Source organism: Electrophorus electricus, chromosome 1, assembly GCF_013358815.1.
Source record: "Electrophorus electricus isolate fEleEle1 chromosome 1, fEleEle1.pri, whole genome shotgun sequence".
Classification (NCBI taxonomy): Eukaryota; Metazoa; Chordata; class Actinopteri; order Gymnotiformes; family Gymnotidae; genus Electrophorus; species Electrophorus electricus.
Window position 1 is genome coordinate 26,020,034 of NC_049535.1, and position 17,319 is coordinate 26,037,352.

The 17,319-nt window shown below is 41.0% G+C and overlaps 1 protein-coding gene across 5 annotated transcripts; it reads left to right on the plus strand.

Annotated features, from left to right (window-relative positions):
• The first annotated feature begins 9,759 nt into the window (after positions 1–9,759).
• Positions 9,760–13,770, plus strand: nfil3-6 (nuclear factor, interleukin 3 regulated, member 6). 5 transcript variants are annotated; one of them, XM_027006632.2, is made up of 2 exons: positions 9,760–9,826; positions 11,240–13,770. In XM_027006632.2, the coding sequence occupies exon 2, from the start codon at positions 11,320–11,322 to the stop codon at positions 12,520–12,522; it is 1,203 nt and encodes a 400-aa protein (XP_026862433.2). In that variant the 5' UTR covers positions 9,760–9,826; positions 11,240–11,319; the 3' UTR covers positions 12,523–13,770. The 5 variants fall into 5 exon arrangements, with proteins under 5 accessions (XP_026862433.2, XP_026862428.2, XP_026862430.2 ...); XM_027006627.2 differs by lacking the exon at positions 9,760–9,826 and adding an exon at positions 9,840–9,966; XM_027006629.2 differs by lacking the exon at positions 9,760–9,826 and adding an exon at positions 9,840–9,966 and having other exon boundaries at positions 11,243–13,770.
• The last annotated feature ends 3,549 nt before the right edge of the window (positions 13,771–17,319 follow it).

Sequence of the window (17,319 nt, forward strand, 5' to 3'; positions counted from 1 at the left end):
TGATCTCAAGATGAGAGCATTAGAGATACCAGGAAGCCAAAATAATGGGCCACTCCCTCACCAAAATATGCCCTAATCACCTCTAATCTTCTCCAGAATCTGTTCCTGTTTGTCTGGATGAAGAGTTTGAGTCTACCCCAGCTGGCTCTCCAAGTCTTCCTCTGGCAGTCCAGCTAAGACCAATCATTTAGTGGGTAAGAGTCTGCATTGATGCCATGTCTGTGAAGGCTATCAATGATTGGTTTTCCAGGAAGCAGTGAAACCATATCAACCTCCTTCTTTTCCTGGCCCAAAACAACTGGCCCAGAATCCTTTGCACCAGAGTGATTACTTCAGCCTAGGAGAGCATGTTGCAAAGTCCTTCATCTTCACCTGGATTTGATGGAGTTGGAGTCCCTTCTTGTGGACCACCTAGGCTAGGTTGCAGCCCACAATTAGTTAGCAGAAAGGTTTGCAAAAGAAAATGGTCTCATCTGCCTCCAGGAGCCGACACTCCAAAGTTGCACTGATCACCAACACAGCACCTCCAGCCCTTGACTTACCAATAACCCATCCCAGTAAGTTGGCTCTGCCAAGAGACTCTGCCTCCAAGATCTTACCAAGAAGCCAGTCAACTGTTTCTGCTGCTCTGTCAAGATTTAACATTAGAAGCAGCAGTGGGGAAATGTTGCGAAGGTAAAATTGATACCGCCATGGTGACATTGCATAGTACTTTCCTCCTGTAGAGGCTTCTGGAAATAAGTTATCCCTCACACCACTCATGGCCTTATGATGTTTCTTTGTTCTTTGGTTGCACAGCCTGTCATGTAATGTATGGAGAGTAATGGAGGTTCTGCATAAGGTACTTGCCGGTCGCCTACACCTCGTCCTTCCTATATGTGAGCCTTTATTAAGTAAATACTCTTTGACAGAGTTGTTTGGTGGCTCTGAGGTGCACAGAGGGGAACACATGGACATCAACCTCACTCTATTATGACACCATCTTAGATCTTACATCCAGCAGAATTTCATATAATGACATTGCAGGCAAATAGAAAAGCACTTTTGAAATCATTTCTTACTTTAAAACACGTTTAAAATAAAATTAAATAATTGCCACACCCTCCACTCTGGATGCGCCTGCCAGGGAATACTTTTCCCAGAAACCTCTGGGGCACTCCCTAATTACACCTGTTTCTATTTACCCAGATTATTGTTAGTATATTAAGCCTCTTGATCTGTCTTATATTTGCAAAGTGTCATTTTGCCTAGCATACATGTCTAAGCCTGTTGTGTGTACTCTTCCCTTTGTTCATTTACTGGTTATGACCTTAAGCATGTTATTTTTGGCTCCTGTCTTTTTGTCCATCATGATTTGGATTGTTCTAATTAAGCTTGATTCCTCACCCTACTTTACTGGTTGTTAATATCTTTGGACTCTGTTCCAATAAAGCCTTCAAATTCTGTGTGTTTTACTCTCATCTTGCCCGTATCTCAATATAACAATAATAATTGACAACTACTCAGTAAATGTAGATCTTTTTAAGCCAAGTTTTAAATTAGAATTTGAATTATACTTTTTCATATAAATATGTTTAGGCTTCCTAAAATGCATGACACAATGAAATACATAATTCCCCCAAAATTTGCACATTGCTGCAACCTTTGCCACACTTATTCTTTTCAGGGTAAGAAATTGTGATTGTAATCCTGCATTTGACCAGAAAGGGGCACCAGTTTCCTAGGGCATGCTGACAAACACTGCACTTTACTGTAGCTCTTCAAAGTCAGAGCAAGGGCAATGTGGATTGTGAGCAAATAATGAAAATGGGCCGTTTACCATGAGAGTCCCATGTGTCACATCTGGAGGGAACATTTTCATGGTTGAACAGTCACTAAGTACACACGTTTAACAGTTTAAAATGAGCAGCCCTCCAGCTTCTTGTGGCTGCTCCCCCCACCAATTAAGGAATTATTGCATAGTGACCCTAATGAGGCAGCCCCCAAGGCAGTTTATTTAACAACCAGCACTATTATAAACTTCACTCTCGTTTTCTCAATGCTTATAAAGAGTCATATAGATAGACTATAAAATCATGCTTAGAGTCATGGAAGAAACTTTCTGAAATATTGAAAACAAGCATCAGTTTCAATGGCTGACAAAAATTAAAAGGAAAAAAGCTACTCACCATTAGCTCATGCATTATTTTAGTTGAGTGGACTAAGTGAAGAAAACCTCTAAGGCAATGTATTCTAGGGCTTTGGCTCAGCATGCAACATTTTAAAGACAAATATATGCAGTAAATTACAGTATTAGCTATTTTTACCATTTCTGATTTAAACAAATAATTATGTGGAAAGTTTTTTTGGGAATTAGGGAAAAAATGCATTACGTCTCCATGTATTTTATATTTCTTACATTTCTTGAAAGCCACAGGCCAGTTAAGTCATTTCTAAACCATATCTAAAGCTGGACCAATATTCTCTTTATCACACAAATAAAGCTTTTATTTGTATTTATTCCATTGTATATAACTCTGTATATTCTGACACACATACACAGGCACAGTGATCAGACCCACAGTGGTGGGGGGGGGGGTGCAGAGATGAGTCATTTAGATGTAAAGCCCTGAAGTGGCTGAGCTTGTTCCTGCTAGAGAGCTTTTCCCTCATCCTGACTCTAATGTGTGACTGAATGACTAATAACCTCACAGGGCCTAAACAAACAAATGTTAAAATAGGACCTAACCAAACAAAGTGCATCAGAATTGCTCCCAAAACCCATAAATGCTGGCCACAGGATTACCTTATGAACTTGTTTTCCCCTGTTTTGAGCAAGCAACATAAGTACCACATTAGGTAGCTTGTAGTTCTACAGACTCTGGGGGGTTTAAAACCAGAAGAAGACTTTGAATGTCCAGAGACTGAAATAATATTTCCAGGTGAAGCTATGAAACACCTCACTCTCTGAGTTATAGCTTATGCAATATCTATAATCATGTAAGAGCATGATAAATAATGGGTAATATACAATAAAAACACAGGGTGGTGTTGTGTAAGCACTGAGAGAGGAATGAATCTGCTGTCATAAATATTTTCCCCACAGATTTACAGCATGTATTGCAGTCCAAGGTCCTTTTACGTACATAAACATACACACAGGTGGAGGTCACCTGTGACTGGTTCTGTGCAGGACTTGCTTATCTGAATCCTGTTGAGCTCATAATTTTGATTTAGTTTTTTATTGTTTGCTTGTATGCTTATTTGTTTTTCTGTACAAACCTGCATGCAAAAACTACTAGAAATTCTAAGTTCACGCATGCGTAAAAAATCTAATTGAACAGTCATATTCTGTATGTTCAGAAATTTGGCATAAACGTGAAACCAAATGCAGCCCCACTTATCCCACTAAGACACCAGTCTGCAAGAGCCTTCAGAGGGTTCTGGCTGGGCTGCTGGGTGAAAGGTAATGCAATTATGTGTTAAACAAAGGCAAAAGCTCTCAACTCTAAAAGCACAACATAATGTACAGTACTGTAATTACAGGTGCAGTGAGGACAACAGTTCGGTGAGGTTGCTCTGTGTTAAACAAAAAATTGTATGCCATGTTCAATTTGTTAGCGCATAGCAAATGACCACTATTTCTGTTATTGTCCTACACATTTTTTATAACTGTGATAGGCTATGTTAGTTAAATTCTAAATGCTTCCGATTTTACACATTTCCCTCTCTCTCTGAACAGGGTACAACACCTCTCAGACATTTCTAGGTCTAAATACAAGAATCTTTTTAATGAATTTCTGAATATGCAGCATCTGAATACACAGCATGAATCGGTGGATCAGCAGGGCTGAAGGACTATGTAAACAGCTCTCACATGACCTCTAGGTAGTGTCCTTGTTCCACCTGCCCCCCTCCCTCATCTCCCTCTCCACTTCCACTCCTCCTCCCACTCGTGCAACAAAAACAATTTGCTTCCTTGAACAACTGGTGGAAGAGTCCAGGGCAACTGCGATCAGGCTCCAAGTCCGAGTTAAGCTGTACTGCCACAAGCTCAGGAGATCACAGCCCCAAGGACCTTGCTCCAAATTAAAGCAGTTATGTAAAACCTCCTGTCTCTCGTCCAAGAGCTGTCTTCTTTCACTCGTCATTTAGTGGGATGGAGGCACAAATCCAATTGCCTTTATACAGAGCTGAATTTTCTTCCAATACAGCAGGTTTGGTTTATTTTCAATGTTACTTTTTCCTGTAGTTTTTTATTAATGTTACTATACATATTCCTGTATTCCACATTTGCTATTTAATGTAGATTTTGTTTGGCTACTGTATATTTTGTTTGGTGAGACTTATGAAAAGCTCTTATGAAAAAATATCAAAGATCAAAGAACAAGTTGGCCCTATCCAGTGTTTGAATGCCACGCTTTATTCAAGGTTGTATGAGAAAAAAAACAGAGGGCCAAGAATTTATATTTATTACATCCTAATTCTATGGCTGATCACATCGTGAGAAAAGGACACTTTGTATTAGCTATGAAAATGGGGGTAACGAGATAAAATTGATGCTAAAATTAACACATCTTATATTCTACAAATTCACATCTCAGACCAGTACTCACATGAGAGAGCAGAGGAGGCTGGGTAGATATCAGCCTCTCCAAGCAGGGAGCAGACTGAGACTACTACAGGTCTGTCAGAGCATGTGCTGCAAGTTTACTGAATGCTGAAATGTTTGGTTGACTGACTGGATCAGGCTTCGGGGTCCCTGCAGATTCCATGTTTGGGACGACAATGTGTGTGCACATGTGAGCATGCATAAATATGCACTCAGATTTCCACGTGAGCAAAAAGAGGAACGGAAATTTCACATGGCTATAATTGGAACCATACAGATGTGCACATTCAAATTTACATATATCACAGGCAAAGCTGTTTATCTATCATTCTGGTCTGCAGAATACCCACACTCACTCACGCACACCAGTGTATCCAGTGTGTCTCAGCACTCATGAATGGCTGATCCTGTTTGTGGGATGAGGTGATGCATGTCAGGCCTGCCCTTCCACTGGCCCTGAATCAGGACAATGGAAGCTAAGACAGCTTCCCCTCGGCCGAGATGGTGTGAACACACACAGAGCCAATATGCTGCCAGGACACAGGCCAGTCAGTTCAGAGGGGTGTAAGACACATTCATAACCACATGAAACAGCCCCTCTGGGGCAGCTGACATTGTGCTAAAACTGCATGAAGTAGGCAATGCTCTTCTAGTAAGATCCAGACAAACCTGCAACCCTATTTAATTTACCTTAGATTCTTCAAAATGCCTTCCAATTAGTGAACAGCTCAGAACATTTTGCATTGATTTGTTTAGATGACTTGGATGGCTGTGTTCCAATCCCCCCCCCCCCCTTCACAGTCCTTTTTCTGTGCCAGTATTACAGCATTTTAGAAAAATCTAAAACCTCTTTCTCTGTCTCAGTTAAACACTATCTTTTCCCCTCTCTCCCTCTCTCTCTGCCTATATCTTTCTGTCCACTGCTGAGAGAGAATGATGGACTGAGATAAAATCAGCACGATGAGGTGGTCCTGGAAAAGAACACACTGTTCCCTGTGGTTTCTGAGAGCTCAGAGGACATTGAATAGAGAGAGAGAAGAACTCACTCATTAGGGTAGATAAATATGTTTAATTCTGCTAAACAGAATTATTAACACAGCATATGTAGTAAAGTGACTGACTCTCTCTCTGTCTGTCTGTCTGTCTATCACTCAATTGTTTCCCACTTCTTATTCCCATCATCATAGAACCAATTATTTTTATATCATGCACAATGTCTTTATTCACAATAGAGTTCAAAGTAGTCTGTTGTAAGGAGTATAAAATAGTAGCCAGCGTATGGAACATATATAGATTGATGTAAGCCCCTAATCAAACTGATTTTAATCCATTTGAGTAATTCAACATGAACAGACTTGGCAGGAATTCCAGCAAATTACTTTCACCAGAAGTCTGCTGTTGGCTGGCTGATAGCTAAAAGCATATTCACAGCTTATCTGTTTGCCATGAGTTTTTGAGAAAGGGTTTCTCTGATTTCCAAAATGTTACATCCAGTACAAACGTTCATAAAAAGCTGTAAACACACATTTTTCCTGCCAGAAGCAGTAATTATAGTTTTTCCACAAAGTGTTTTTATACACACTGCCAAAATGAACTTGCTTGAGATGGTGTTCACTGGGCTGCCTGAATGATTGCATGTATATGTGTCAAATTGTTCTACATTTAAGGGTTTTCTGAACAAATACAAATCATCCACACACCATGTTGCATGCACACACGTACATGTGTAGACACACAAACAGTTCCTTTATAATATGAGTCCCCTTGTCATCCCTCAGTAATATTTTAAATCATTATCTTGACAACTTACACTGAAAATAATTGTAGCCTTGTTTTTAAAACCCATGATGGGGAATTACAATCTTCAGATGAAACCCAAATTGCTGTTCCAGTTACATCAGAAATGAGCAGAGCACAGTGAAAGCCATGCATGCTTGGACAAGAGAAGCAGGCTCTCTAGCAGTTGCACTGATTATAAAGTGATTACACAAGTTACACAGCTGGAGTTATGTAACATTAGGCGTATTACCTCTTTCTCCAATTTGTTTCTCTCTCTCATAGATGCTTTTATTCTCTTTCTCTCTCTCTCTCTCTCTCTCTCTTTCTCTCTCTCTCTCTCTCACCCCCCCAACACACACACTCACACCCACACACACACTCCTGTCTCACTAAATTACGAGTGATCTCCTTTACATGACTGAAATATTCTAATCATGCCCTGCTTTGCCATAATCAGATCAGGGTTTGTCTGTATTATCACAGACTACTGTGTGTGGACAAAAGAGCACATTGCTCAGACTCACATAATCCATATATTATTTATTTTGCATGACACAAATGCTAACTGGATTTCCACTGTAATTTCACCAGTAATACTACAAAAAGTTTGTAATATACACACAGTACAGCTCTTTGTTATACGTTTGCCTCTGCAACAGCTCTAACTGACAACACTGGTGGCCTTCATACCAGAGACTCTAGATAAATCTCACATTTATGTGGTTCAAAGAAATTCTCTTGAACACATATATGGTAATACTGATGTCTCCTTTTGAGTTGTTTATGATTATTTCATAATACTCCACCCCCCTAGCAACTGGCAGCAGTTGCCGTAGCAACGTGTTGACGTATTTTAGGATCCAGGAATAGAATGATGAGGAAGGAAGAGGTGTCCTAGGTCTTCTGTTCCCAACAGCTGCAAACATTTTTTTTAATTGCCCATGTGCATCCACACTAATCAGGACTCTTGCTACAGACCATAAAGAAGGGTTTGTACACAGTAGCGCACTTATCTGGACTGTGTGAGGGGTGGGTGGATGATAATGGGCATAATCACTGAGCCAAGAATAGGACAGTATGTTTTATAATTGTATTACATGTCCATGAAGTGTGAGACCTAACAGCCATGAAACAGATCATGAAACATTTTTGTGTGCTCTAACATAATGCAAAGCGCAGGATTTGTATAAAAGTAACAATTAAGTGCAAATATTAGAATTGATGTAAGTATTGTGTGTGTGCGTGTGTCTTTGTGAGGACAAGAACTGAGGGTGCTGTTATGCAAGCTGAACACAAGTTATCCTAAGTGAGTCATGTTCTATTTATAGTCAAAGATATATGTCTCAAAGATCATGGAGAATGCTATAAAAGCATATAGCTACAGCTCCCTATAAATACAGCCAGTCAATCTGTGACACCCCCTCAGAATGACCAGTTAAACTTGTTTAAAGGATTTTATTTTTACAAATTATAGTGGGCGAGACAAAACAGGGGGAGGTGGATTTTACTGATATTTTAAATTTTTCTTATTTTCATTCATCATAAATGCATGGTAGATGAAAACTGCCTGGCTCCCACTCAATATTTACAGTGCAAAGAAACAAAAAATAGCTTCACCTTAAAGGGATACATTGGTTATTTCTCATTCAGTGGTGTTCAAACTTTTTAAAAGAAGCTATATAGCTTTAACTGTGGTTCTTTTTTCTTTTTCCTATATACAAACTATATGTGCTGAACAATACAGTTTGTTGTGTACCCTGGTCGTATGACTGTTCTGCTGACAAAAAAAAACAAAAAACAGTGGAGAAGGGAAAACAAACTGGCAGAGAATGAACACATAATGCAACTGTACTGGGAGTGCATGTGGATTTACAGGGCCACATTTGTGTTGCTATGTGTGTGGAGGGGGAGAATCCCCCAATTAATATGTGAAAATAAAATGCTGTAAATGAAAATGATAAAGATGTGGGGAAGAGCACTGGAGAGGGTTAATAGAGGGCAAAGGGTGACAGACTATTCAGGCCTAGAAGCCACTCAAATGCGAACACATAGCAAAGTGTGCTGCCAGATGGAAACAACCAAAACAATAAATAAATAAGGAAATGTGGACAAAGTGAATTTTTGGAACCAGTCAGTATAAACATTTGTAGACATTTTTGCGAATGTCTTTTTGATCATGTCTGGTAAAGAGCTCTAAAACATAACACAAACTTTCTTAGCAGATACCTTCTTGCATGCAACTTTAAATGAGATTTCAGAGATTAAGTCAGCACATGATGCCAAGTGACAATTTATCTCCTGTTTACATTGCTTGCTATTGGGTACACCGAAGTTAACAGTAAAACACAAGGAAGGGAATTAAGGGAGCTTTTACACATGTTGATCTAAAAATGCTTTAAGTTATCTTGATAAGAGACATTGACGATGTATAAAAGGTTTTGAGGTTTTATTGTGTTTGAGACCTCTTAGACTGGAAGGCCATATTTTCAGCAGAGCATATACAGGCTCTTTGACAGACTTTATTAAAGCATTATGAAGCATGAACAAATGACTAGCTACAGCAAGACTGGTGCTTGTCTATGTCATTTAGTCATGATGTATCTTCTGTATTTTCTGTTCACAAAATAATGGACAGGTAATGGAAGTACTATGTCACAATTTTCAAAGTACAGTGCAAAAACTCCCAAACAGGGTAAGCCATGGTCAGACTGCTTACCCTGAAACAGAAAGTGATAGGACATAACAATAACTGCAACCATGTATGCCTGACCATGGGGGTCTAAAATATTATCAAACAATCATAGTCTGAGAAAGCAGGTGCATTAGCTGGCATGGAAACACAGGGTGGCCATTTAGGGTCACAAGACATTATTTAAAATAAATCTTCTGAGAAAAATGTATTTGGTGGAGCTTTGAGAGGGAGGACACAAAGCAATCAAAGCAATAACCCTAACCCACGGAGAGCTGTCACTGCCCACCGCAGAACTGGTACGTTTTCTGCAAAATTACAATACTGATAGCAGCAGCAGCAGCATCAGTGCGGACATCACTGAACAGAGCAGATGCATTGCTCCCCCATGTAGACATAAGAGTTATAAGTGAAGCTCTTTTTTTAAAAATAATTATTTAGTTATATTTATCCTTTAAATAGGTCTGGTGAGTTTAAAGTTTAGTATTCATATTTAGTACGTCTGAATAATTTTTAACTATGCAGTATCACTGGGTAACATACATTACAAATGAGAAGTAGTTCGCGTCACCGGATCTGTGAAACAGGTTTCTAAAAATAGTTCTCGAACCTATTGAGGATAGTCGTGCCTTATGAGGACGCGAACAGGAAGAAGGGAGGGCCGATTGAGCAATATTACTTAATGCTTTCGAAAAGAATGTTGTGAGCTAGAGAAAACGATCTCAGCGGTGAGCAACAAACTGACGGGGAGGGTCCTAAGTACTGAGGTAGGCGGCTCTATCAACGGCTCTCAAATGGAGCCATGTGGTTCAGACGGGGTTAGCGGGCGTCCTCGTCTGAACTCCACCGGGGACCGTACAAATAGGGGTTGCGGCATTTGAAGTGGAGCAGAGACGAACGATGAAAGGTGACGGTTCAGCAGATATTATTCATGACAGTTTAGCTCGGGAAACATATTTATCGTAAATCTGAAGATAAGCTGCACTGCTACAGCAGCCTTTACCGAGCGCAAACTGTTTTATTTGACTGAGACAGACTTTACCCCGAAGCATTTGGATAGGAATTACGCGATCATTTTAACGGTAACGGCGCATACACATTCCGAATACTCAGGATTTGATGTTGTTTTTCATATTTAGGTTTCGCAAAAAAGTTTTAGTAGATTTCTTTTGGCTCTTTGAAAACTTGTACGTATATTGCATACCCTATACGCAAAATGTCTTAAATAGATTTTTTATTTACACTTTTATCACTTGTTCGCTACTCGTAGCAGAGAGTATTGTTGTCTCGTGGATGACGGAAATAAAGTGATCCCACCAAGGAGCGCAGCGTTTTCGGTGTGTTATACCGTAAGCAGCCGTTCCAGTTAACAGGTTAAAACAGTATGCAAGTATAGGCGATTATTTTTGTAGAGCAATGCGATCGTCTGACGCCGAGATAGGATTCCGCAGTGAGTGGTCCTTGTTTAAGAATGCTAAAAGGCGTCTTAACAAGGACAATATAAAGCATTTTCTTTTTACTGAGGATTTTAGCACCCAAGGTTCAGCCCAAAGTTACAACGCTAATAATGGAAAATGAACTATTTTGGCTATAAATAAATAAGTAAACGTATGTACATTTGAATGAATAACCCATTACATCGGTTAATTTAAACTGGTTGTGCATCTTCAGTGTGTATATTTAAGAGGAGCGCCTTTATTTGTTAATATTGCGTACTAACGAACATACCTTGAATAAATCCATTCATTAGGTCAGAAAATATGAATCGATCAGATTCACATAAATGTTCGGACTTAACTAGGTCATCTGTAGAGTCCTCTGAGGAAACATTTATGATCCAGACAGGATTAACGTCATGCATTCGACCTGAGCACACGATATTTAGGTTGGATTACTGAGTCCACACTGAATCGTAAATATCTGTCAAACAAATAATTATTAAAGAAAACAATTATCCAAATAATTTAAAAGATAAGCCTGAAATACTTAAGAAATGAAACAGTGTGAAAGTGGCTAATATTTTCTTTCAACCATAATTAACCATAAATTGTCTTTTAGATAGGTCTGTTACGCTGTGTACATAAATGTTCTCTGCTTTACTGGAAAGATGTACTGGAGTTGCGTAACATTGTGTTGTGACGGATCTTACGTAACGACTCAAGTTTTTTTCTCTTTACCAGCAGGTGGGGCTGTTGTAATTCCAACAAGCTTGACGCTGACCAGTATTTTCCAACAGGACCAAACATATAGTGAGACACAGATGTTGAAAAGCAAGATGTTTGAAGAGGGATCTCATGAACAAAGTTCTGTAGTCCTGCCAGCTATGGACCCCACTATAGCCACAGGCGCACTGGGACTGGACGTTGAGTCCTCAGGCAGTGCCATGTCCTTCACGGAAGAGGCGGCCTCCATCCTGACATCGAGCAACCTGCTGGCGCGCTCGTTGCTGGGCCATCCATCAACGCTGAAGCACAAGGAGGTGGCCTTGAGTGCCAGTACGCTGCGGCGCAAGCGTGAGTTCATTCCCCAGGAGAAAAAGGACGAGGGCTACTGGGACAAGCGCAAGAAGAACAACGAGGCAGCGAAACGTTCGCGTGAGAAGCGCCGTGTTAATGACATGGTGCTGGAGAACCGCATGCTGAACCTGCTGGAGGAGAACGCCCGGCTGCGGGCTGAGCTGCTGGCGCTCAAGTTCCGCTTTGGCCTGGTCAAGGACCCATCGAACACGCCCATCCTGCCACTAGCAGCGGCCACAAGCTCGCATTACTACCTGCCGCGTGATGACGGTCTTCGCACCGTTGGCCCTATGCCACAGCACCTGAGCTCTGCCCAGGCTATGCCCCATGCAGGGCAGGGAATCAGGGATGCCGGCAGCACGTCAGAGGACTCGGGCTTCTCCACACCAGGAAGCTCCAGTGTGGGAAGCCCTGTGTTCTTTGAGGATCGGCTGAGTGAACATGGCAAGCTGTCTCCGAGTCAGGCTGACGAGCTGGTTTATGAGGGACACCCCTCTCCAGGGCCTGATGCCCTCGGGCCACTAGGATTGGTGGGGCCCATCTCTGTGGCACACAGCCGAGGGGAGTCTGTGGAAGGCGTGAGGAGCCTCCCGCACAAGCTGCGCTTCAAGTGTCCAGGCAGCAGTGATGCAGAGAACCCCAGTGGCAGGCGGAGCCCAGGGCAGCCCCTGGGAGTACGGGAGGGCCCCCGGAACCATGTATCCTTAGGCACAGGCGAAGGGGCTAGACACTGGATGCAGCAGGAAGGAGACGATGCACGAAGGATGCCTGTGCATCATCATTGCAACCTGGCTGGCAGTTATGGTGGAGGTCAGCTGCTCGTGACCCCCAGTGACGCAAGCTACCACACAGAGAACAGCATTCTCAAATCCCAGCTCAGCTCACTCAGTGAGGAGGTGGCCCAGCTCAAGAAGCTCTTCTCTGAGCAGCTCTCCAAAATAAACTGAAATGTACCTAAGAAAGTTTTGGAGAGCTCAGAACTCCAGGTCATGCTCAACAAGGGAAGCTCAGTCTGATCAGAGCCAAACCTGTCCAAGCAGTTGCAGTACTGGGAGCACAGTGACTGAAGGAACAGCCAAAATCTTTTAATTCTGCACCAAAAGGCATGTTTGAAGTTCAGTTTTGTGTAAAAGGACACCTCTGCAGCTCCAGTGGTAATCCAGCAAATACATGTGTGCTACCGCGGCTCTGTCACTCTGCTTTCATAGTCACTCTGTTTTTCTAGCTCCATACCAGGCAGAGAGGGAGTGGAGGTGGGATTAGGAGGAGGCACAGGATGGATGCCACTACCTCTGCATACTGGACTTGAAAATCAGACCAGCCCAGCAACGTAGACCAGGCTCAATGGCTCCAAAGCCTGTCAAACAGTGAGCTAAATGCTGCTGTAATAGCACATGCACTGCAGTCCTTCACCCCAGGATGGTTGTGCTTCCTTTACCACAAGCCCCAGTAAAGACAGGTAACATAAAAGGTTTATCAAAGACCATGTGGCCATACAGCCTGCCTGGCTAGGGAGGCAGACACTGTGACTGAACCCAGAAGTTGCTCTTAGTCTGTCACTGAAGCCAGAGGTTTCATTAGGACAGGAGGGCACTACTTCTGGCCATTATGCATCCAAACCAACCGAATTTTAAAATCTATTTTCAACACACTATTCCTCTGCTGCATGCCATCTCTACCAGTAAATAACAAGATTTATGGGTCAGATAGTGCTTAGGTGGTGATGATGATTGTGTTTACATGTAAATGTTCCGCTGCTGCCTGACAACGTAGCTAGACACCTGCTGTGCGGATTTGACTGAGAGAAACAGCATTGTGCTGTACGCTAAATGGCCAATTTAAAAAAATGTCTCCTTCAAGCTCACAAATAACAGGCCGAGCAAAAACCAGAGAGTTTTATTATATGTGTTTACATCATTTGATGTGTATGGCAAGACTCAACAAATTAATTGTGGTTGGAATGTATGTGTTTGCACAACTTCACAATACCATAGCTCGACACATCATCACTGAAATAATGAGCTTGTTTTTCTCCATAGCAGCCTGTTATTGCCATGTGAGATAAAGACGCAGCATACAAGAAAAACACTGTAATTTGTATTTTTGTGGTAAAACTTGTGATGCCTTGTATATGTCTCAGTTTGTATATTGTGTGTACACATTTTTATATATGTGAATAAATATTTGACAACATACTTTTGCTTTGTGTTATATTTTCCAACACATCAGATTAGGTGTAGGTCAAATTAGAATTCATTTTACTCATATTATTGCATAAAGTATATTTACACTGTAGTGTGATATCAGAATAGGGGAATGTATATACAGCATTTATGTGACACGTTTATCCAAAGCAACTTACAGTAATGTCTCAGTACATTGAGCAAATGAGGGTTCATGGCCTTGCTAAAGGGCCCAACATTGGCAAATTTGAAGCAGTGGGGCTTGAACTGGAAACCTGAGTACTAGTCAAGCACCTTAACCACTGAGCCACCACTGCATAGTGAAAAGTGGAGAGTAATGGGATATATGTAACTGAATATTCAATATGTACCATATTAAAAAAATGTTAAATAGATAATATGTCTTAATGCTATTTGAATTAGACTACTAGTATGAATGTAAAAACAAAAATACTCCTATTTTTCTCTCTCCCTGTGTATGTGCTCTCTCTTTCCCTTTCTCTCTCTCAATCCCTTTCTTCCTCTGTGTCTGCTCCTCAGAGCTCCAGTTCTCTAGCCTGTCTGGCATGGAGGGCTTGGCAAAGGTATGCCACTGGTGGTGAGAGCGAGCTCCACCTGTGCCTGGCCCCCACTTAACAGGAGGAGAAATGAGCAGGACTGCAGGGCTGGCTCTCCAACTGCCCGTAATCCAAATCACACAGCCTTCTGGAAACCACAGGAGAAGAACAGCAATTACAGTTATTCCTGGCAGTTTCTGGTAAATGGATGGTAAGGCCTAGACAGGTTTGAGGCTGGTCCACGAGTGATGTTATGGCAAAATTTTATGGTTTGCTGAGCCAAAGGCAATTGAATGAGACTAATAAGACTAAATAAGATGGCTTGCATTTGCTGACATTTGTATGGCTTTCTTATGTCCTACAATCACTGTGTGCAGCATAGTTTTTTTAATAGAAAGATTCTATCCTCAGGAATTCTGAGGTGGGTACTCTATATATGGCAATTTATAATCACAAGTTTCTATTTACAGTTATGGATTTGGAATAAAGAATCTGTTGAAATAAATAATTTGTTGGTCTATGGTAAAAGCTGGTTATGTTGATTATGTATGTAAAAGGAAAGCAGGACGGCACACTCTACAACAAAACCAAACCAACCATATATAATACAGAAACTGAAAAACAGTAGCCAGAGGTGATTAGCAGTATGTAACTAAATAAAAACATAAATTCCTTACATAAATGTATTACATTCTTTACATAGTCATATCTTTGTACATATGTAAACAATGAGAATCCCTATACATACATCAATAAAAGCTGATAATGTTATGAAAAGACCTTAACATACCAAATATACCCATGGAACATGTTCTGACCTTATGATTCTGCAATATTATCGCTATCCTCAAGAGGGCAGCAAATAAGCATCTATTTAACTTCTGCGTAGTTTATTGATATAATGGCAAAATGATATAATTCAGAGATTAGGTTTTATCATACATTTTAGCGCCATTTTGTGAACATACGTCATTAGTTTATGAACATACGTGTATATATAAAGACAGTTTCTGAAATTTTTCACCAGCTCAGTGAAACCTCCACTAATGCGAGGTTTTGACTCTTTTATTTATAAACAGTACTGAAAATAATTACATCTTAATATTTTTCCGGGTAAACATTCATGGATGTTCATGCAGTTTTAACTATAAATTTATATCAGGTAAATACCTGGGAACCTCTCCTTTACCTTTAGAGGAAATGAAAAATGGGAGTCATCATTTTGTTGTAAAACCGCAAAGGACATTTACGTGTTTTTGCTGACTTTTGCTCTAATGAAACACCATTAATCAAAAAAGTTTAAAATAAAGAACAAATGTGAATGTCACAGCACGCCACTATATTTCCACAACCATTCAGATCGCAGCATGCCTTACCATTTCTGTCTTCCCATCAAAAGAACAGATTTTAAGACAAAGTCCGAAACTGGGTGAATGAATACTCTTGTGTTTCTGTGGAAGAATATGAAACCCCATGGGGTCTGAAGCAGCCTCATTCCAAAATGAGTGTTCATCAAAGACATTGGATCAGTGCTCTTAAGATACTACAAATCTGTTAGCTTTTCCATTTAAGGGATACCCCGGCCTCTGTGCAAATTAGGCATTCCTGGGGTGTCAAGCAATTAATAGCTGTAGGGTTGTCTTAATAGCTGTAGGGTTGCCACCGCACAGTCCTGAGCCTCCTCACCCCTTCTGCCCCCTTACCCCGCTCCCCTGCCCCTCTGCCATTCGACAGGAGGCAGAGTCTGTTGCTAGGCAGGCAGTGCGACAGTTGCCATGGGAACCGCTCACCGATAAGAGGGTGGAGTCGGGTGGGGTACACGTGGGTGTGGGAGTGGCCGAGGAGGAAAGGGAGGAGGAGGAGAGGCGGCCCATTCAAGGCCGTCCCTACTCTGCCACGCTCGTCAACGCTACCGTTGCCGAACAAAAGGAAAGAGAGATCAGTCAAAACAAAGGAGAACTGAAAGATGCGGGGGAGATGGGGTTCACTTTCATGGCTGCTGTTCAAAAAGATTGTAGACACCATATTTCTATGTGGAAGAACAGTGATTTTTAACACCAAATAGAAAGGTTAAGAGGATTCACTTATATGAAAGCATTGAATACAGCCATATAATATAATGACCATGGACTTGACAGTGCTGCAGTACCCATAAAATACATTCAAAAATATTTGCAGTGGGGTGGCTTTATGTTATTTAACATGATCCATTACTTAGTCATTTTGATGACAAAAACTTGTTACTCACAACAATGGAAAGGTTCGTTAGGACAGATTTAATTATTTTGTGTTTGGCTTAGAGGAATAATTAAGGCCTTGTTGGTGCACGTTATACAATTTGTCATAGAAAAGCACATGTTTATTTTAGTCCATGTTTACTACATTAGCGTAATAAGACAATTAAATACATTATTTGATTCATTTTGGCTATCCGCATACATTAAGCTACGGTGTGACTGAACTTGGAACAAAATTATGCAATATTGTACCACAGCTATTAGCTACATGTTTTTGTCCACTATCATGTATCTTAACATTTGAGGAGACAATTACGCAATGCAGTCGAGTCAATGGGTAAACAGGAACTTAGCCCTTAAAGAGAACGGGTCCTGCCAGATCAAACTGTTTGAGGTTGGTTAGCGACATGAATTTTCCTTTTTGGCCAAGAGATGGTATATAACGCTTTATTCGCAAATATATATCTCAATATCATGAATGTTAGAAGATGTGTGGTTCGCTAACCATGCGCTTTCCAAACGGTTTATTTTTATATCCTATACTGAGGGGTTGTTTCTAAAAATGTCTCCGCGCTGTTTTTTCTAGGTTTCGAAATTTCGCACACCCTCTCCCGCCAGTAACCTTTTTATGTTTATGTTCGTCTTACATCTGAGCACGTCTGGCTTAATGCCTAGTCCCTCCCTTCTCTCTGGTAGCTGCAACAGGGTTCGAGGGATGAAATAAAAGAGAGAGAGAGAGAGAGAGAGAGAGAGAGAGAGAGAGAGAG